Genomic DNA, 21167 nt, shown 5'->3' on the forward strand with positions numbered 1-21167 from the left:
TCCATCTCATCCCCTCCAGTAGATTGCCCACTCTGTTATCCCCACTCTAACACTTATTTTTAAACTCTGGCCCACTCTACTATCTAAACAGGTACATGTCTTCCTCCATCCTTAAGAAATCTTTATTTGATCCTTCCATCTCCACTATCCTTCTATATTTCTTCTACCCTTTGTGGCTAAACTCCTCAAAAAGCTCATTTATAAAAGGTGCTTCCACTTTCTTCCTCTCTCTTCTTAACCCCTTTATATGGCTTCCTACATCATTCCATTGAAACTGCTTTCTCCAAAGCTACCAATGATCTATTTGTCAAATGCATTTTTTTCCAATCCTCATTCTCCTTGAACTCTCTGAAATCTTTGATACTGTTAATTATTCTTTTCTCCTTAATAATGTCTTCTATTTAGGTTTTTGGTACATACCTCTCTTCTGGTTCTCTTCCTACCTGTCAGACCACTCCTCTGTCTCCTTTGCAAGATCTTCCTCCACATCACACCCTTTAACTATAGGTATCCCTCAAGGTTCTGTTCTGAACCATTTCTCTTCTCCCTCAATACCAATTGACTTGTGGATCTCATCAGCTTCCATGGATTTATTATCATCTCTACCCTGATGATTCAATCTATCTATCCTGCCCCAAATTCTCTGCTGACCAAATTTCACAGCTCCAAATTGCCTTCCAATTTAAAATAGATCTCTAGGAGATATCTTAAGCCAAACATGTCCAAAACAGAACTCATTATCTTTCCCCCATTACCGTGGCAAATGGGTCTTCTTGCCTCAAGTCTCTGTCCACTCAGCTCTATTCTACATTCAGCCACCAAAGTGATCTTTCCAAATTACAGGTCTGATCTTATTACTCCCTTACTCAATATACTTCAATTGTTTCCTGTTACCTCCAGCATCAAATACAAAATGCTCTGTTTATCTTCAAAGTCCCTCATAACCTAGCCCCCATCTGTCCTTCTGGTCTTCTTACAACTTACTCCCTCAGTACTCTTCAAATCAATGACATGAGCCTTCTGACTGTTTAAGACACTGACTCTCAAGCTCCAGGAACTTTATCTGGCTGTCTCCCATGCCTGGAATGCTCTTTCTCCTCAACGCTGCCAAATGATTTCCCTGGCTTCCTTTAAGTCCCAAGTAAAATCCCATCTTCTACAAGAAGTCTTGCCCAGCCTCTCAATTCTAGAGCCTTCCTTCCATTATTTTTTTCCTATTTACCCTGTATCCGGTTTGTTTTATTTGCATGTTATCTCCCCCTATAGATTGCTAAGTTCCTTGAAGACAGGAACTATATTTTGCCTCTTTTTGTATTCCCAACTACTTTAGCACAGTGCTTACTACATAGTGGGCCCTTAATGTTTATTGATTGATTAGTTCTCCCTCCTTGCCTCTAGCTGTCTTCAAGTCTTCTCAAATGATGCCATCTGCTTTCCTCCCCATATATCCTGTACATGCACAGCTGTTTGCATGTTGTCTTTCACATTCGAATGTGAGCTCCTTGAGGAAAGTGACAGTTTTTGCCTTTCTTAATAGTCCCAGCACTTAGCCCAGTGCATAATCCACAGAGTTGACTATATGCAAAATGTTTTGCATTGTAAATTTTTAAGTGGTATAAAATTGAATTATTATTATTGATTACCATGTAAACAGCAAAAAGCTAAGAACTAAAAGATTCAGTCTCAAAGCTAAATTAGGCAACCAACAACAAATCTCAGCATGTACTGGGAATGTACCGTTACCCGGTACAGAAAACTACATTTCCCATATCACCCTGCGACAAACGACACGTTTTTACCTCAAATGCCGGTTGACGTCCCCCTCCACATCCCAATCCCTCACCTTTGCTGGGTTCGAACCGACAGAGAAGGCTGTTATATTTTCCTAGTTCTTCAGGTGCCTGTTTGAGTCGGAGGGGATGGACCAATTAACTCACCTGATAAGTAAAATCGAAGCATAAACCCTCACCGCTTCCAGAGCCCCGCCCAGGAGTTGTTGCGCTTGCGCGGTGACCCACCAACCAATCAACCGCCCGTGCTAAGGCGCCTGCGTAGATAACACCAGCGTGCGCGATTCAGCACGCGGCCGGGCCGGGAGCGGTCATCCAATTGCGCATGCGCCAGTGCTGCCCCTCCCCTCCGTTTGGTGCTCTCTCTCCCTAGCTTACATAGCCGTTCAGGCTAGAGAGGCGGGGCTCTAGGTGTCGATTGGCCTGAATTGGTGCCTGTCAATGAAGCGTGTGCGGGGATTGGCGGCGGCACTAAGGACAGCACGCTTAGCTGTAGGCGTTGTAGCGGCGGCGCTGCTTGGGCTCCGCATTCTGGCTCCATCTCCAGAAGGTTCTGCCGGTTGTCCTAGCTCCCAGTTCCCGGCTCTGCGCCGCCATGATGGGCCATCGCCCCGTGCTCGTGCTCAGTAAGTCGTGGGGGGCTAGAGACCGACCTCCCCTTCTGTGCCAGGCCTCCCCTCACTCTTCTTAGAAAGCCCCCCATCAGGAATCCCCCTAACTGATCTCTGAGCGCGCTGCCTCATCTGTCCTTAGTAACGCCCGGATCCCCCGTGGCTGCGGGATCCCTTACCCAGCAGTCACTCCCTCCTCTGCCTTTCCTCCCCAGAGCCCTTCCTCGGCGTGGGGCGCGCCACGTTGGTGCAACCCCTTTCTCCCAGGCAGAGGGAACCCCGTTGCTTCCTCCTCTGACAGGCCTCCCCCTTCTGGACCCCTTTATCCGCCTGGATTAATTGATGCTTCCCCTCCCCCCCCAACATGTGATTTTTTTTTCCCTCCCGATTCCCGCAACTCTCCCCAGTTTTTCACGGGAGAAGTAGCCTGGGTGACTTGCTCGTGGAGCAGAGACCCTATGGTTTGACCCCAAGAGAGGCCCTCGCCTCTCGGATCCTCAATTTCTTAATCTGTAGAATGGGAACGATGATCTGTACCCTTCGATTCATAGGGTCATTGGTTTGTAAAACCCAAGAATGCTATATATGCTGGCATCCTCTCAATTAGATAGTTTTTTCTTCTTCCTTTCCTCTATCAACTCCCATAGTTTCGAGTTTTGTTCTTTCAGTAATAGAAACATACCTATCTTCAGACGTTGTCCCCTTGGGGGGATCTGAGATGGGATCAAAACACATTAGAAGTTAATTTGTATTGTTAGGAATTGTGGCTTATTTTGTAACCTTGGTTATAGTTGTGGGTATGTTGAAGTATTTGAAGACATTAAATCTATGTGAAGAAGAAATAGAATCATAAAATCATGAATTTAGAGCTTGAGGGAACTTTGAAAGTCATCTAGTATATGTAGTATTCTCAACTACTGCCCTGGTTACTTCTCTCTCCCTCCCCCCCCCCCCCCATCCTTCTCGTGTCTCTCTCTCCTTAGTTCCTGGTGTTGGCTAATTAGACACCGAAGCACTTTCAGGACCACTAAACAGAAAATAATATATTAAAAATAATTTTTTCTCTTGTTTTCTTGTAATGCCATTGAAATTTTCCCTGGTGAAAAATAGAAAAAATGTAAGGGGTTCCTTAAGTCCTTATAAGATAAAGGGTTAGTTTTTTTTTTGGTGATGTTGGGAGAGTGTCTTTTTTTTTCCTGGCTGCTACTCCTTTAGGTCATGTGTATTATCTTCCAGGTGAAACTTAAATTCCCTCAAGACAAAGACCATCTCAATTTAGCATTTGTAGTTGTAGTACTTAGCACAGTTGCTATATAGTAATAGTTTAATAAATACTTTTCATTCATCACAAGTGTGAAAAGTAAAGGCAATGCATGAGATGATGTTTAGTTGTTTTGTTTTTTATGCATTTCAGGTCAGAGTACAAAACGGGAATCTGGAAGGAAAGTGCAATCAGGGAACATCAGTGCTGCCAAGGTACCTTTCTTTAGATTTCCAGGCTTGTTTTAGTCTTACTTACAGTTTGAATTATCTTTTTTCTTAACATTGCAACAACCCCTCAGTGATTTTTTTTTTTAAACCCTTACCTTCCATCTTGGGATCAATACTGTGTATTGACTCCAAGGCAGAAGAGTGGTAAGGGCTAGGCAATGGGGGTCAAGTGACTTGCCCAGGGTCACACAGCTGGGAAGTGTCTGAGGCTGGATTTGAACCCATGACCTCCCATCTCTAGGCTTGGCTCTCAATCCACTGAGCAACCCAGCTGCCCCCATCAGTGATATATTTGAATATTTGCTAACTCTAAATTGAAAGCTGATATTTTAGAAGGGAGGGTAGGGTGTGTGATTGTGATTGTGAATGTGAACAGCTATGTTCCTTTCAGGGTCTGACTGTTGGGAATGTGAAACTCAGGGAAACATTCTTCAGGGATTCTATCTCCTTTGCCATTAGTTCACTTAGGCTTATTGGGTATTCTCTCACATTGGTAAAAGCAACTGGTCCCTTCTCCCTTACAGCAGCTTGATACATTCACTCAAAAGATCACTGCCTCTCAGGGTTAGTCATAACTGTCAGATTTCTGTCTCTCTTCTCTTCTGCTCCTAACTCCTATGATTTCATTTGTTTATGGAGCTCTAGTTAAGGAAACTTCTGTTCCCAATGCAAATAGACCACTGTTATACAACTTCTTTATCTCTATTAAACTTTTAAAAAGTTATATTATTTTTTAAAGCCATATTGGAGTTTACTTATCTGTGCTTTTCTTCTAATCAGACTATTGCAGATGTCATCCGAACATGTCTGGGACCTAAGTCCATGATGAAGGTGAGTTTAGGTTTTTTTGAAACACCAAACTCTAAAAATACTGCCTCCAATTTTCCCACCCCTTATATGTTCAACATCACCTATATCCTCTAATTTTGTCTTAGATGCTTTTGGACCCAATGGGTGGCATTGTGATGACCAATGATGGCAACGCCATTCTCCGAGAGGTTTGATTTTATTTTGCATTCTTGTGGTCTCATAGTGAGCCAGTATCAAAATTTAAGCTATTAGCATGCTTTTCCTAAGAAGATTCAGTAGGGGATACTAAAGGCATTGTGCTTGTGTTTCCCAGAAAATAGAATTTAAGAGGTGGCTTAAATAGATAATTAGGTTGAAATCTACAGTTTTTAGACCTTGTTAGAATCTGAATGAGGAAATACAGAAATAGATAGCTCTAAGGTAGAGAGCTAAGTTAGGAAAAAGCAGAATAGAAAAAACAAAATGTTGGGAATTATCTTTTCCATCTCCAGATTCAAGTCCAACATCCAGCAGCTAAGTCAATGATTGAAATCAGTCGGACCCAGGATGAAGAAGTTGGGGATGGGACTACATCAGTGATTATTCTTGGTAAGATAATGGGGAAGTTACTGAAAGAAAATAATACAGTATGAGTAAAGTACTTCTATAAATAATTTTGGCTACTTTTGATTGTACTTTAATAGATTCAGACATAAAAGGTGAGTTTTTCAATCCTAGTTGAGTAGAGTATAGACCATGTGGCAAGTTAGGAAAAGCACTAGATTTGTAGTCTGAGGACCTGACTTAATTTCTAAATTATAACCTTGCATTTAACATCTGGTGACTATTTTCCTTGTCTGTAAGAGGAGATGATATGAACTCCACCTAGCATAAAACCATTGTCTTTATTGGCATTAATTGTCTTCTAGTTCACAAAGTATCGCTAACGTTCTTTTGAAACTTTGTGGACCACTTTATTACATGTTGGCACCATTCTCTCTAAAATTTCTACTTAATTGCAGAGTTCTACCAAAAAAATTTTTTTGTGTTTAACAAATGAATCATTTTTGGACATGGTCAATGTGGACATTTGTGTTGCTGAACTGTACATATTTTTAAAGGGTTTTGCTTTCCTTTTAAATTCTTTTCATTGGGAAGAAAATGTTGGACAGAGATAACATAAACTCTTGTTGAAAAAACTAATAAATAAAAAGTTCAAACAAATTGAATAAAAGCACATACTTCATATAGGGACTACATGTCTTTAAGAGCAATCATTTATTAAGAGTTCATGGAGTCAAAATATTAAAGCTGATTAACTTTACAGTGTTGTTGAGCATGTCCCAAAATCCTACCTGAATACTATGTCATGTATAATGGTGGTTGAAAAATTATAGTTTGTCCCTGCTAAATTGGGAATCGTAGGTTATGATTGTATCTTTACCTTTACTCTGCTCAGGATTTTACATTTATCAGAACCATTTCTGAGCTTGTTTGTTTGGTTGTTGTTGTTGTTGTTTTAACCCTTACTTTTCATCTTAGAATCAATACTGTGTGTTGGTTTCAAGGCAGAAGAGCTGGAAGAGCTGGAAGAGCTAGGCAGTAGAAGTTAATTGACTTGCCTAGAGAGCCACACAGCTAGGAAATGTCTGAGGCCTGTTTGAACCCAAGACTGCCTGTTTCTAGGCCTGACTCTCAATCCGTTGAGCCACCTCACTGCCCTTTCAGTTCTGAGCTTTAAAGAAATTTGAGTGAGCTATTAATACTGTGAAAGGGGAGGTAGGAGCTGAATTTCATGAGTATTTATCAAAAATAACTCAAAATAAGAAATATTTGAAATAAGATGAGGGAAATTAGATGTCAAACAGCTTCCTATTGTCAGATAAACAAAGGACATAGCTTGCCTGTGGATTATGAAAAACATGAAGGTGGTTTTAATAAGGTGACCTTCAGAGTACTCTGGCAATCTCAAAAGCAATTTCATCTTTGACAAGATAAGCCTAGTTCTGTTTCATCTTGATAACCTATTGATGACTACTTTATTGAGCTGACTCTGGTGTATTTGTCTCTTCCCTTTAGCTGGAGAGATGCTGTCAGTGGCTGAGCATTTCCTAGAGCAACAGATGCACCCAACAGTAGTGATTAGTGCCTACCGAAAGGCATTGGATGATATGATCAGCACACTTAAGAAAATCAGGTATTGGGGGAAAGGGTATACACCATAATGAATGGGATAAATTAAACTGGACCCATCGTGTGATGAGATAATAAAAATTGGTAAGGAGGAAAGTATTACTCATTTGCTCTTTTCCTTGTCTCCTCAGTACAATATAGAGAGGGAAGAAAGGTTTAGAAAATAAGTGGTATGTAGTCTGAACACAGGGGAATAAAAAGATTAAATCATTCAGAATTCCGGAAAACTATTCCACAGATTAATAACAAGCTATTTTCTTTTGGATGTAAATTGAGAGCACATGGTATTTAAATTACCCATAAGAAAAAAACTATCATTTGAGTCTAGGTGGGCAATGGACTTTTTAATCACCTGATTAAAAAGATAGTGGAAAGTCCACTATACTCTGCCATGGTTAGTCTACATCAGAAGTATTCTAAGTAGTTCTGGGCCCCATTTTTTTAAGAAAGCCACCAGGATGGTGACAAATTTGGGAGATATGTTATATGAAGAATAGTTTAAAAAGCATGGGATATTAAGCCTGGGGAAGAAAAAGAATGAGAAGGATATAAATATCTTTTGATATTTTAAGCAGGTGGGAGTATATTTATTCTTTTTTGTCTAATGCACAGAACTTAACCAATAAATGGAATATAAATTTATACTTAGGATAAGGGATGATACTTTATTGTGGTACAGTAAACCCTGTGTAAACATTTAAGCTGAACCTAGATGAGCATGTGTTGGTGATATTGGAAAGGGAAGAGAATCTCTGTTAGATAAGAAATTGGTCTAAAGACAGGTCCAAGGCTTGCCTATTCTCTCTTCTTTAATTGTATAATTCTAAATAGCCTCTGCCCTCATTTGAGTTTGTCCTCTTGTGGAAGAAACAAAACAGATCATTCAATAGATTTATAAACTCATGTCTTTTCATCCAATTCTCACATGCAAGTCATTGATAACATGCCATCTCCTGATGCCTAGATTATGTGATCTATTCATGGCCCTTTGGATTTGCCACAATTTTGGTTCTTGTGAAGTTACAAAGTTTAGTGGTTTATAGCCATGCAGCTTTAACAGGAGAATATTCCCATTGAAAAACTAGACTTCTAGTCTGGCCTTGAGAAGGGGGTGGGGGGTGGGTTCTGGTTTCAACTTTGGTCTCAAACTAGCTGTCACTTAACCTCTGTTGCCTAGCCCTTACTGCTCTTCTGCCTTAGAACCAATATACAGTATTGATCCTAAGACGGAAGGGAAGGGTTTAAAAAAAGAAAATTAGGATTTCTGTGGCAAGTAACAATTTGGTGTTTTTGAATATTGCTCTTAATTCTGGGCCTAGTTTTCTAGTGACTTTTCTAAAATGTGTGTGCACGTGCATGTGCATATGTGCTTATGAACCAAACAGGCTGCTTACCCATCGATATGTCATAATCTAGGCAGTATATGTCTTTCATCTGGTTTTTTCCTGCGACTAGGCCAGTGTCTTTTGAATCATCATGAATCTCATTGAGAAGGCACTTAAGTGTATAATCAAAATGGGACCACTTATAGATTCTGTCTACAGGAAATTCCTCTATTTTAATTTGGAGAGGAACATCTGTGACAATGGCAAATACCTTTGCTAATTATATAACTCCCAGGAACAACGTTACCTCAATTCAGAGGAAGTAATACATTTAGGAGATACAGAGTGATGGATTTTTCTGCCAGAACATCTCTCTCCCCCTCTCCCTCCTTCCTTCCTCCCTCCCTCCCTCCTAACAAAATTATAGATCCTTGAAGCTTGTTGACTTGTCCTTTGTAGAATTTCTCTTCATTCTCTATATAAGCTACTGATGCATAAACTGCAATAGTTTATGTTTATTGTGATTCCTTCAAAGTGACATCTATCTATGATGTGACATTTTCCAGTAATTTTTTATAATATTAATGTGTATTGGAGGCACTGTGTTTGAGAAAAACTTTTTAAGGTTTCATTTTGAGTGTCAAGTGCTTTTTTTGTAATTGGTGGATACAGTGCCTCAACAAAAGTCTTATCCCAAAGTCTCATTGTCATAGGGAGAAGACCTCAGAGCCTCAAACACAACATATGATCCATGTTTCAGAGCGTATGGTTTCTAATAATTAATGACCATGGCAGAAAAATAAAAAGGAACAGAGGATGTTAATCCTTTTTTTTTTTAAGACAAAAATACCATCATTTATTAAACTATAGATTCACAGAAATTGTCTCCAGATTCATTAGGGTCTTATAGATGATATGTCTGCCTTATAGATGAAATTTCATCTTATAGATGAAATGTCACAAACCTGCCTGTCTTTTTTTTTTTAATAATATTTTATTTGATCATTTCCAAGCATTATTCATTAAAGACAAAGATCATTTTCTTTTCCTCCCCCCCAGCCCCCATAGCCGACGCGTGATTCCACTGGGTGTCACATGTGTTCTTGATTCGAATCCATTTCTATGTTGTCAATATTTGCATTAGAGTTTCATTTAGAGTCTCTCCTCTGTCATGTCCCCTCAGATGTTAATCCATTTTTACACTATCTGTAGTCATTCATTTAGCTGTAGGTAGGTACTCAGTCTTATCTATCTTGACATTCTTCCTATACATAAAACTAGGATACATTAAGTCACAGCTTATTCTACAGAAGTTCTGCTTGGCTGCATATTTGTTACAAGGTTTTTGTATTGTTTTCAGAAGGGTAGAGGAAATTTTTAGTTTTCTATTTTAAAAGGACCTAAAATGGAAGGGTGGTTCAAGAAGCAAGCAAAGGGATTGGTTTCATCATACAGAAATAACATATTTTTTTATGATATACTTAGTCAAATAAAATTATAATAATTCACTTATATAGCACTTAAGGCTTGTGGCTCGCTTTAAACAATTTTGTGATGTAGGTAAGTAGTTATGAGTATTGTCTCCATGAGGCCATAGATTTGGAACTATTAAGGGATTGTCTAGGCCAACAGTGGCAAACCTATGGCACACATGCCAAAGAGGGCATCCAGAGCACTCTCTGTGAGTAAAGCACCGCCACTGGCCAGACTTTGTTACTAGAAAGCTGGAGGAACTTGGGACTGAACTGCTCCCCTCCAGGCCCTCCACATACTTGAGTGCATTATTTCTCACATCACCCGCCCTTGTCCAGCAGCCCAATGGAAGCACTATCTCTCTCCCCTGTCTTCAGCAAGGTGGGAGGCTTGTGTGGCTGGGATGGTAACCTGTTGAGTCTGGGGAAGGTGATTCCTATGGTGGGGTTTGAGGGGAGCTTAATGGCTCATAGAGTGGCACATAGCCAAAGGGGAGCAGAGTGCTCAGGCCACTCCCCTCTCCTTCCCCGGACACCTCTCATCACCCACCCCTCTTCCTAGCAGCCCAGTGGAAGTTCTTCCCCCTCCTTTGTGGGGGGTGCACAGCATTCAGTCTCTAAAAAGTTCACAATCACTGGTCTAAACTAGCTCTCCTCATTGTAAAGTTAAATAACTTGAGACTCAAAGTCAGAGGTCTTGGAGCTTAAAGAGGTATTAGAGAATTTCTCCAAATCCTCTAATTTTAGAAATGAGTCAAATGAGGCCCAAGAAAAGTTAAGCAGCTCCTAAGTTGTGAGCCCAAAAGTAAAATAGCTAATAAGTATGAGAGTTAAGATTCAGACTTTATGATTGCCTACTGAGAACACTGGCACTCTTCACACTACCACAGGCAAGGGATGGTAGTACTATTTTGTATGAGCAAGTGCTCAATTGGGCTACTATAGATGGTCACAAAAAATTTTGGTTCTCTGTTACTTTTGCAAAGTCCTTTGGCATTCAAAGACTTCCCTTATATCACATACACATCCGTTGTCTGCTTTTCCAACCTTGCATGTTTTTCTTACTTTTGTCCATTTCGCTTCATTTAATCCAAACTCACAAGATTCTTACTGTATCATCTATCCCTAGGTCCTGATAGGTGTTCCCCTCTCTTATCTTGACTCAATGGAATCCTGAGTTTTCTTCATAGATCCTTACAAAGGCCCTCCATGAGACCTTTCCTGATCCTTCCACCATATTCGAACCTCCACCTGCTTATGCTTTGCCTAAAATATTATTTGCCTTTATTTTATGTAGATTGAATTGAGATGTACATGTTGCCTTCTAAAAAATATAAGTTCCTTAATAATAGATATATTTAATTTTTGTCTTTAAATCCCCAGCACCTAACACAATGCCTGGCACCTAGCATATGCTCTTAATAAATACATATTAATTAACTGACTAAAAAAATAGCATTGAAAGCAAGCTCTATGGAGTGTATGACTTGTGTTAATTGTGGTTGGACTCTGAATATTTATATAGTTGGTGGCCAGGGATTTAATTTCTAAATCCCAAAATGAATTATGGTAGTTTATTTACTATAGAGAGACAGACAGACAGACACATTCAGAATTGGTAGCCATTAGATGAGTTTAGCCAAAAAACCAAAACCCCATCTGGGGTGCCATGCCCCCAAATTGGCTTTTTGTCAACCTAGTAATCACAGGGAGGGAATGTATAGTTAGAAATTCTTGACCCTTCAAACAAAACTACATTACCCAAAATTCTTTTCTGTGTTACCTAGAATCTTTTTTCCTTTTCCTGCATTCTCCCGTTTTGTGGGATTGTATTTAAGTGGCGGTAACTCCTCCCTCTTTCTCTTTACCTGATCTGTGACAGGGCTGAGTTCAGGCCGTTCTTTTGCTTTAGTTATTATTAATAAAACTTTATAAAATATAATACTTAGTTATTGTATATTGATTTTAATCTTTACAGTAGAAAAGTGGTGGATAGATAATGAGATGGAAAAGATAGGTTGGGACCAGGCTGTTAATGGCTTTAAAAGCAAAGGAGTTTATATTTTCTCTTAAAGGCACTGAGGAGGGTACAGCTAGGTAGTAGCTCAGTGAGTTGAGAGTGAGCCCCAGAGACGGGAGGTTCTGGGTTCAAATATGACCTCAGAAACTTCCTAGCTGTGTGACCCTGGGCAAGTCACTTAACCTCCATTGCCTAGCCCTTACCACTCTTCTGCCTTAGAACCAATACACAGTAAAGGGTTGTTTTGTTGTTGTTGTTTTGTGATGTTTTTGTTTTGTTTTAATAAAAAAGTACTGAGTAGAAAATGGAATTGATATAGTCAGTTTATCACTTGAGGGAAAATCACTGGCAACAGTTTGAGATGGCATTAGAGGCAAGAAGTTTGAGCTACTAGGAGCCACTGCAATGAGATGGGAAGCACTGATAAGAACTAGAAGTCAAGAGGTTTCTATACAAGTAGAGAGGCTATAAGAAATGATGAGCAAAATTTGGCAACTGATTATAGATAGATGGGATGAGTCAGGAGTTGAAGATAGGATCACTATGAACCTGGGAGACCAGAAGATGGGTGACTTTTCAGAAATAGGAATGTTTGGAAGGAGGACAGATTGGTTTGTTTTGTACATACTTGAATTTGAGAGGCCTAGAAGAAGTCTAATTTGAAATGTCTAATATGCAACTGGTACTTTCAGGAGAAACTGGGGCTGTGGATGTATGTGTGTAAGATAGATAGATATGAATGTCTTATCTGCATAGAAATGTGATGAGTCCAGGGAAGCTGATTAGGGATTTAAAAAAAAAAAAAGATATATAGGTTGTGTGACCCTGGACAAGTCACTTAACCTCCACTTCCTAGCCCATACCACTCTTCTGCCTTGGAACCAATATCCAGTATTGACCCTCAAGTCGAAAGGTAAGGGTTTAAAAAAAAAAGTTATGGAAGTTCTTTTCAGTCATTAAGGAAATAGGATCCTTTTCCCTACCTCTTAGCTAATTATTTTAATCTCTTGGCATCTGAATGGCAAATCAAGTGACTTTCTCTATAAATATCCTCCAAATTGCCCCCCTAAACATGTGTTTTTCTTTCTTCCTTTTTCCCAGTACCCCTGTTGATATCAACAACCGTGATACAATGATGAATATCATTGACAGTGCCATTCGCACTAAGGTGATTAGCCGCTGGTCCTCCCTGGCTTGCACCATAGCCCTGGATGCTGTAAAGATGGTGCAATTTGAGGAGAATGGCCGAAAAGAGATCGACATTAAGAAGTTTGCTAAAGTGGAAAAGGTAATGTCCTCAGTGTGCTCCTAGCCATCTCCCTTATAGGTATAGATCCAGATCAGATAGGCTATTTAGATTATCCTTTACCTGGATTGTGGTCCTGGCAAGGAGTATTTTTCATACCTGGAGTTATACTCAATATTAGTCTTAGCACACATAAATAGATTTGTTGATAGATAACTGGTTGCCCATGAGAAAAAAGAAGGCAAAATTAGAACCTAGGGATTTTCCCCATTTTTTTCACATACCACCATAGGTTTCTTGGTTTCTATTGTGTCTTGGAAAATCACAAAGTTGGAATGAAATTATAAACTTTGCTATGTTAACTTCAGGTCCTTATAATCTAACCTCCAAATTGGTTAACGCACTGCAGAAATCCTAAACTTTTAGTCTACATGCCAATCTCTTTCCTCCTTTAGGGACTCAGATAATATAGTATCTTCTGGCCAACAGGGGGAGCCCAGAGTCTTGGCACTTTTGGGGGGCAGAGGATCATGGGCTTAAAGTGGAACGGGGTCATCTATTTCAGGAGTTCTCAAACTATTGGTTTCTAGACTCCTTGTACATTCTCTAAAATTATTGAGGACCCTACCTCACCCCCCAAAAAAGAGCTTTTGTTTGTATAGGTTACATTTATTGGTCTTTATGATACTAGAAATTAAAATGTCTTAGTATTATCATGAAAATTATTTTGACCTGTCAGACCTGAAAGTGTCTCAAAGACCATACTTTGAAAGCCGGTGATCTCATTCATTTTCTTCATAAATGAGGAAGCTGAGGCCTGGTAAAGTCATTATCCTGAGGTGGAATCACTAATAATTGGCCAGGCTGACATCTGTCTGCATTTCCAAGCAGGCAATGTTCTTTGGTACATTGAACTGCTTCCCTTTGATACCAAGCCCCAGGGTGGCAGGCTTCAGAGTAGGGACTTAGGATCTAGAGGATCCAGGATCAAGACTAGCATCAAATAATGGCGTGCTTTTTCCACTGACAGAACTGGATAGAACTTCAGAGATGGAATAATCTAGTCCCTTAATTTCATAAATGGGGAAATCATAGTGTAGAGAAGAAAAATGCCTTGCCCTGGTTTTCTTGACTCCTAGCTTATTAGGTTCCCTATGACTTTGCAAGCCCCAGTTGCTCATCTTTGGTGTGGAGATTTCAGTGTAATCTGTTTACTACAATTATTTTGGAATAGAATAAAACCCTACCTACCCTACAGAAAAGGGACATCAGGGAATGTGACTCTTTTGTTCATTAAAACTGGAGCTGCCTACTGCTCGGAACCTCTATTCCTGATATATTCAAGCATACAACAGGTAGGAGGGGCAGAAGAGAAAATGAACCCCACTCAAGATCAGGAAGAGTTATAAGATCTTTTCTTCTTGTTCTGTTTCCCCTGTATTCCCTTCAGAGGGGAAAGTAATAGGATTTAGGAATCCATGTGAAACACAGTATTGCCTTGAGAAAAATAAATCATTATATACTGTTCTATGACAAATCATTGAAAATCTTTTGACTTCAGTCAGTGCCACCTTTGACATGGGGAATCATGGCCCATGGCACCCACACCTCTTCAAGGATCATTAGGTAGATGTATATTTTGTGATCTTTATTTATTTATTTAGAATTTCAGATGAGAGCACAGTAGAAACTATGGACCTTGTGATGGTGGTTTGGTGTTTCTGTAAGAATGAAAAATTTATGGGGAACAATTAAACATTCTTCTTTACCTTGGTGATGTAGATCAAAAATGATTTTGTTCTGCACAGATTCCTGGAGGCATCATTGAGGATTCCTGTGTCTTACGTGGAGTCATGATCAATAAGGATGTGACCCATCCACGAATGCGGCGCTACATTAAGAATCCTCGAATTGTGTTGCTGGATTCCTCCTTGGAATATAAAAAAGGAGAGAGCCAGGTGAGTGCCATGGTTAAAGTTAATAGGAGAAGGAAAATCTATCAAGGGCAAGATAGATGAGAGAAAAAAGGTATCATCTTAGATTTTGGAGAATGGTCTTGGCCAGAATAAAGATCCTCTTAAGGAAGGGTTTTCCATTTCTCTAGTACCTTGATCTCTAAGGAGGGGACCATTGTGTTATATCTATGGATATGGCATTAAGCAGAGAGGGAAGAAGGGTTTCTTGTTACCACTCCCTCAAAAGCCAATTTAGGGGCTTGGTTCAAACAACTACATCTACCCTTTACCTGTTTTAGCCCAGGATTTTCAAATTCTACTGCTTCCCACATCCAGATAGTCCATCTCCGTGCCGTGCGGCCCCCCCCTCCCCCCCTTTATTTATTTTTTTATTTTCCCCTTTTCTGAACAAGGTGTCAGCTGCTGCTGGTAGCCTAATGCCTACCAGTAGCCTGTAGCAAAGGAACTTAACGGTGTCAAACTTCAAACTCTAAAGAAGATTGGGGTTGGGGGTGGTGTTACCTTGAGGTTATTGGAGTGAAGCATATGATAAATGAGGCTCTAGGGCCCATGCAACTGCTTGACTTTGCCTTGTGCAGTTGTCTGGAGAAGAGTTAGAGGTAGAAGATGGTGCGGCAGAGAACTCTGCCCCTAGAGAATCTTAACTGGTTAAGCAGCTGTTTGCCCTGATTCCCCCCTTCCTATAGACAGATATTGAGATAACTCGAGAGGAAGACTTCACCCGGATCCTGCAAATGGAAGAAGAATATATTCAACAGCTTTGTGAGGATATTATTCACCTCAAGCCTGATGTGGTCATCACAGAAAAGGGCATCTCAGGTGAGCTGGGATCATTCACTTTTGGAATATTTGTGATATAAGGGGGGCTTTATCATTAGGTTCACAGTATTTCCTCTCACTGAGAAGGGAGAACATTAAAATGGTCTATCAGAGGAGAAGCCAAGATTTGAGGACAGGAAGGCTGATTCTAGCTTGACATGTCTACAATTCTGCTTTGTAGATTTAGCTCAGCACTACCTCATGCGGGCCAACATCACAGCTATCCGAAGAGTCCGGAAGACAGACAACAACCGAATTGCCAGGTGAGTGCATGCCAGTAAGATCATCATCCTCTGCCTTCCTACTCTAGTCTTGGTTCTAACATATCTCTGATGTAGCAGCAAACGCCATTTACCTAAAGAGAAGTTAGGTACAGTTAGCTGCATGTATCTGGGCTACCTCTGCCCAGCAGGTGTGTATTTACAGATGACACCTATTTTAATATTTGCTTAAGTAAACATAGAATAAATCTTATCAGAATTATCATATGTCACATCACAAAGCTAAGTTGAAATGTTCAGAGGTTTTGGTTTTGTATGCCATTGCTTTCTTCTAATATGTTTAATTAAGGAATTGTTTGTGTATGTGCACACACACTTAACTTGACTCTTGATTATCTTATGGGTGAGAAGAGATAGAAGAAATAGATGACCTAGAACTGGTTTGTTTTTGTTTTTTTGTAAAATAGACAGCGGTAATTCCTCTCTCCCTCTCCCACCCCACCCCACCCCACTCCCTTCTTAACTGATCCCAAGCTACTTCTCTCTCTTAGCCCTACTGTTGGCTCTTAAACCTGAATGGACAAGTTGAGAAGAAAATAGATAATCATGTTTTATAGAGATGTACATGTCAAATGCTTATTAAATTTCATTGGGATACAATCAGTATAAATTCCTTAGGAAACTAGCAATTCCTTCATTCTTTGTACTTTTATCCTCAACAAAATAAACTTTGAATTTGCCCTTGTCTTAGCATCTAATTGCAATAAAGAGTAATCACCATTGCCTCAAATTTATGTTTTGGACAGTAGCTTTTCTGAGGAATCAGGTTTCTCCATTCAGACCTAATATTAGTTTGTAAACCTGTCTTTTGCAAAAAGATACTGAATTGAATCAAGAATTCTTGAGTCCAATGGGGTCTTCCAGTTGACAAAGAAGCATTTCAGCTTTCCAGCTTGGTTTCACAGCTGTTCTGTTCTAATGCATTCCTGGTATTTGAAATTCCAGAGGATGAGAGATAGGAAAAGTGTTTCTGAAAATATTGGGTTCCCTTTGCAGGGCCTGTGGGGCCCGGATTGGCAGCCGACCAGAAGAACTTAGAGAAGATGATGTTGGGACTGGTGCTGGCTTATTTGAAATCAAGAAGATTGGAGATGAATACTTTACTTTCATCACAGAATGCAAAGATCCTAAGGCCTGCACCATTGTCCTCCGGGGGGCCAGCAAGGAGATCCTATCGGTGAGCCCTCTTCTTCTGTTACTTTCCTGTAGGTTGTAAAACCAAGTGTCACATCTCAAAAGGGAACAGGTTAAAGTGGTATATACCTTCTATTTGAAATACCTTCCTGCATCCCTTTGTAGTGAACTTGATTCTCTTCCCATGCCTCTTGTTTTTCCAATTGAAGTGAAAAAATCATAGTTATCATTTTTATAGTGCTATAAGGGTTTGAAAGATACTTTTACAAAACATTATCTCTTATTCCTTGGGACACTATAAAGGAGGAAACTTAGACTGATAGGCTAAGTGTTACCTAAAAAGTCATACAGCTGATGTTTTGATAAGCTGATGATCAGGATTTTAACTCAGGTCTTCCTGACTCCTAAATCTAGCATAATTAATTAGCATACCACCTTCTACCTCCTATAGAAATTTTCTCACAGTAGCATGAGATAAAATGAAATACCCTTCTTATGAATTCTGTCTAAGTTGGACCCTAATAGGGATAGTATTGGATTCAAAGAACATAAAATAGAAAAAGGGAAGAAATTACTCAGAATGCAGAAAAAAACTGGATAACTTGAACCATGAAGTAAAGGAATTCAAATTGTTTAGCCTTGAGAAAAAAACTAAATTTGTTTCTAAATGGCTTTTCTATAGTGAGGGATTTATTAGTCTAATCTTCCTCTTCAACAAAATCTGCTTTGGGACAATCTATTTTATTATTATTTTTTAAATTTAGAATATTTTTCCATGGTTACATGATTCATGTTCTTTCCCTTTTCCTCCCTCCCCACTAGCTGACGTGCATTTCTACTGGATTTTACATGTGTCATTGATCAAGACCTATTTCCATATTATTGATAATTGATTGCACTAGGGTGATTGTTTAGAGTCTACATCCCCAGTCATATCCCCATCAACCCATGTGATCAAGTTTCTGCTGTGTTTCTACTCCCTCGGTTCTTCCTCTGAATATGGATATCATTCTTTCTCATGAGTTCCTCAGAATTGTCCTGGGCCATTGCATTGCTGCTAGTAGAGAAGTCCATTACATTCTATCGTACCACAGTGTATCTATCAGTCTCTGTGTACAATGTTCTCCTGGTTCTGCTCCTTTCACTCTGCATCACTTCCTGGAGGTTGTTCCAGTTCACGTGGAATCCCTCCAGTTCATTATTCCTTTGAGCACAAGAGTATTCCATCACCAACATAGCACAATTTGTTCAGCCATTCCCCAATCCGAGGACATCCCCTCGTTTTCAAAATTTTTGCCACCACAAAGAGCATAGCTATAAATATTTTTGTATAAGTGGACAATCTTTCTAAACCAGTGTGTATTAGCTCTCCAAAGATGAGAAATATTTTTATTCTAAGTAGTGCCTGGCAGATTGAGTTATTGCTTTTTTGGGGAGGAGAGACAACAGAATGGAGATTGGAAGGGTTTCCTTAACCACATGGCTCTCAAGCAGGATAGCCTGTCTAGACTGATGACTGTACCAGTTTTCATCCCTCAGTCATATCTTTTGGCCATTACTGATCTTGACAGCATGTTCTGTGTATCTAACTTCATGGAGTCTATTTGCCAGCCTAGAAAAAAAGAAATGTATAATCCAAGGAGTTAAGAATTGTTTGCATATGTCCTAAGTCAGTAAGCATCTTAACCCTGTTTTTTTATTTATTTGTTTTTGTTTTTGTTTTTGATTTCTTTCCCCAGGAAGTGGAACGGAACCTCCAGGATGCCATGCAGGTCTGCCGGAATGTTTTTCTCGAACCTCTGCTGGTCCCAGGAGGTGGGGCCTCTGAGATGGCCCTTGCTCATGCATTGACAGAAAAATCCAAAGCTATGACTGGCATTGAGCAGTGGCCATACCGGGCTGTAGCCCAGGCCTTAGAGGTCATTCCTCGTACCCTTATCCAGAACTGTGGGGCCAGTACCATTCGTCTACTCACTTCCCTTCGGGTAAGTACCCATGCCATTCACCCAGTGGAAGAGAGATTCCTATGCTTTTGGAACCCACATCTTGCTCCCATACAGTTCTTTCTTCCTTCAACCCACTCTAAATTTGTCTGAATCTTTTTCCTTCCCATTTTCCTTCAACTTCCTATTAATTTCTAACTAAATTCTTCTGTCTAGTTCTTTCCTTTAAAGTATTAAAAATGCCTCTTTCAGTTATTTCTCATCTTTCTATACTGCCCCCAGTGTCCAAAACTCTGAGAGGAATCTTTTCCCTGCCAACTTTACAGGCCAAGCACACTCAGGAGAACTGTGAGACCTGGGGTGTGGATGGTGAGACGGGAGTCTTGGTGGACATGAAGGAGCTGGGGATCTGGGAACCACTTGCTGTGAAGCTTCAGATATACAAGACTGCAGTAGAGGTGAGGCCCCAGAATCAGCAAAGCTGTGCCTCCCTCCCCTTAGCAGGGCAGGCTCCAGGTCTTTTCATTTGCATTTACTTTGTAAACCACAGTAGGTGAGGTTCAGAGGATGGGAGCCAAAGGAAAATGTTCACAGGAGCTAGCAGGGTGTCAGCCTCAAAATTGAGTTTTAAAAAAAAATAAATTTGAGTAGAACAGAATATAAGCTCTATACCGCCCCCTCCCCTGTAGAAGTCCATTGGACAGAGTTTATAATATCCAAGAGGTGTTCATTTCAATGGTGGGGAGGGGAAGAGGTCAAGTGGTGTGTTCAGGGAGTAGGTCACCTCCTTTCCTACCACTGATCTCTTGGATTTGGGTTCTCTTCCCAGACGGCTGTCCTGCTGCTTCGGATTGATGACATTGTCTCAGGCCACAAAAAGAAGGGTGATGATCAGAATCAGTCAGTTGGTAACCCTGATGGTGGGCAGGAGTGAGGAAGCATCACAAGAGACAGCCCACAGGGCCAGCAGGTTTTCCATCCCTTCCCTGAGCCAGGCTGCCAGGGCAAACATGGATGTCTTCGGTGGAGATTAGGTTGAGAGGCCTCTCTCAGCCTCTGTCTGCCCCAGCTCAGTTTGCAAAAGGCACTGACATGTAATTCCTATTGTAAGCTTTCCATTTAAGTTTGCTTCCGATGATTAAAATCTCAGTCATTTGAGACTCCAGTTACTCTGTGTTCTTTTTAGCCTAGTTAATGCCACCGCCTCTAGGTAGAAATATTGGGGGAACATGTTCTTCCTATTTTCCCAAAAGAACATAATCTGGTATCAGAGGTGTTTCCCCACAATTCATCTGGGAAGGATTAAATTGCTGGTGTCACAAAAATTAGGAACCACTCACTGTTTGAATTCAGTGTACCCCAAGTCACAACTAAAGGAGTTTGACTAAAATATGAGTATTCTTTGGCTGGGATTGATATGACATATTTGTAAGGTACTTGACCTACATTCTTCCATTTAATCTGTCCTCACAACTCAGTGAGGTAGATGCTACACATACATGCAAAAGATACATACATGTGCAGGGTCTTCTACCTTTCTTTGGGTAAGGTTGCTTAAGAATCTTAAGTAACTCAAATTATCCACCTTTGCCTTCTACCCAGAATATTTCCCTTCCCCACCATCTTCATCATCGCTGTTGTATTTAGGAAATTTTCTCTGATTAAAAAGAAGTTAACCTTAAACCTCCTTCATAATCATCATTAGACTTCATATTCCAACCCAGTCTCTTTATTCAGTCAGTGATTCTCCTGGCTGGCTTTTAGCCTTTTTATTCTTTCCTATAGGACAGTGACTAGAAAGGGCACACATGTTTGGCCATGAAACCAAGAAAATGAGGATAGTTTGAGGAAACAAGGTCCCTGAGGCTAAAGAATTCATAGGGAACTTTAGATATTCACTCTCCTCTCCACCATAGTACAGGAATGAGGGTGCCAACAGACTGAGACTTCCAAGGTTACAAAGTCAGGAAGGTAAACCCAGATCTCTATTCCTATTCTAGAACTAAGCCCTTGGCCCAAATGATCTTTTGTTACCCTCCCCACTGTGTTCATCAACTAGGTAGTAATGGGAAGCAAA

At 40.2% G+C, this 21167-nt stretch overlaps 1 protein-coding gene across 1 annotated transcript; it reads left to right on the forward strand.

Moving 5' to 3' along the window:
* The first annotated feature begins 2223 nt into the window (after positions 1–2223).
* Positions 2224–20255, forward strand: CCT3 (chaperonin containing TCP1 subunit 3). The gene is made up of 14 exons (XM_001367341.5): positions 2224–2416; positions 3816–3877; positions 4673–4723; positions 4828–4890; positions 5194–5290; positions 6761–6878; positions 12793–12979; positions 14746–14895; positions 15600–15732; positions 15914–15995; positions 17010–17190; positions 18887–19132; positions 19417–19548; positions 19920–20255. Exons 1-14 carry the CDS (start codon positions 2386–2388, stop codon positions 20022–20024), a joined length of 1638 nt encoding a protein of 545 aa, XP_001367378.3. The 5' UTR covers positions 2224–2385; the 3' UTR covers positions 20025–20255.
* Positions 20256–21167: the final 912 nt, after the last annotated feature.

The sequence above is a fragment of the Monodelphis domestica genome, chromosome 2 (genome assembly GCF_027887165.1).
Source record: "Monodelphis domestica isolate mMonDom1 chromosome 2, mMonDom1.pri, whole genome shotgun sequence".
NCBI classification, from domain to species: Eukaryota; Metazoa; Chordata; class Mammalia; order Didelphimorphia; family Didelphidae; genus Monodelphis; species Monodelphis domestica.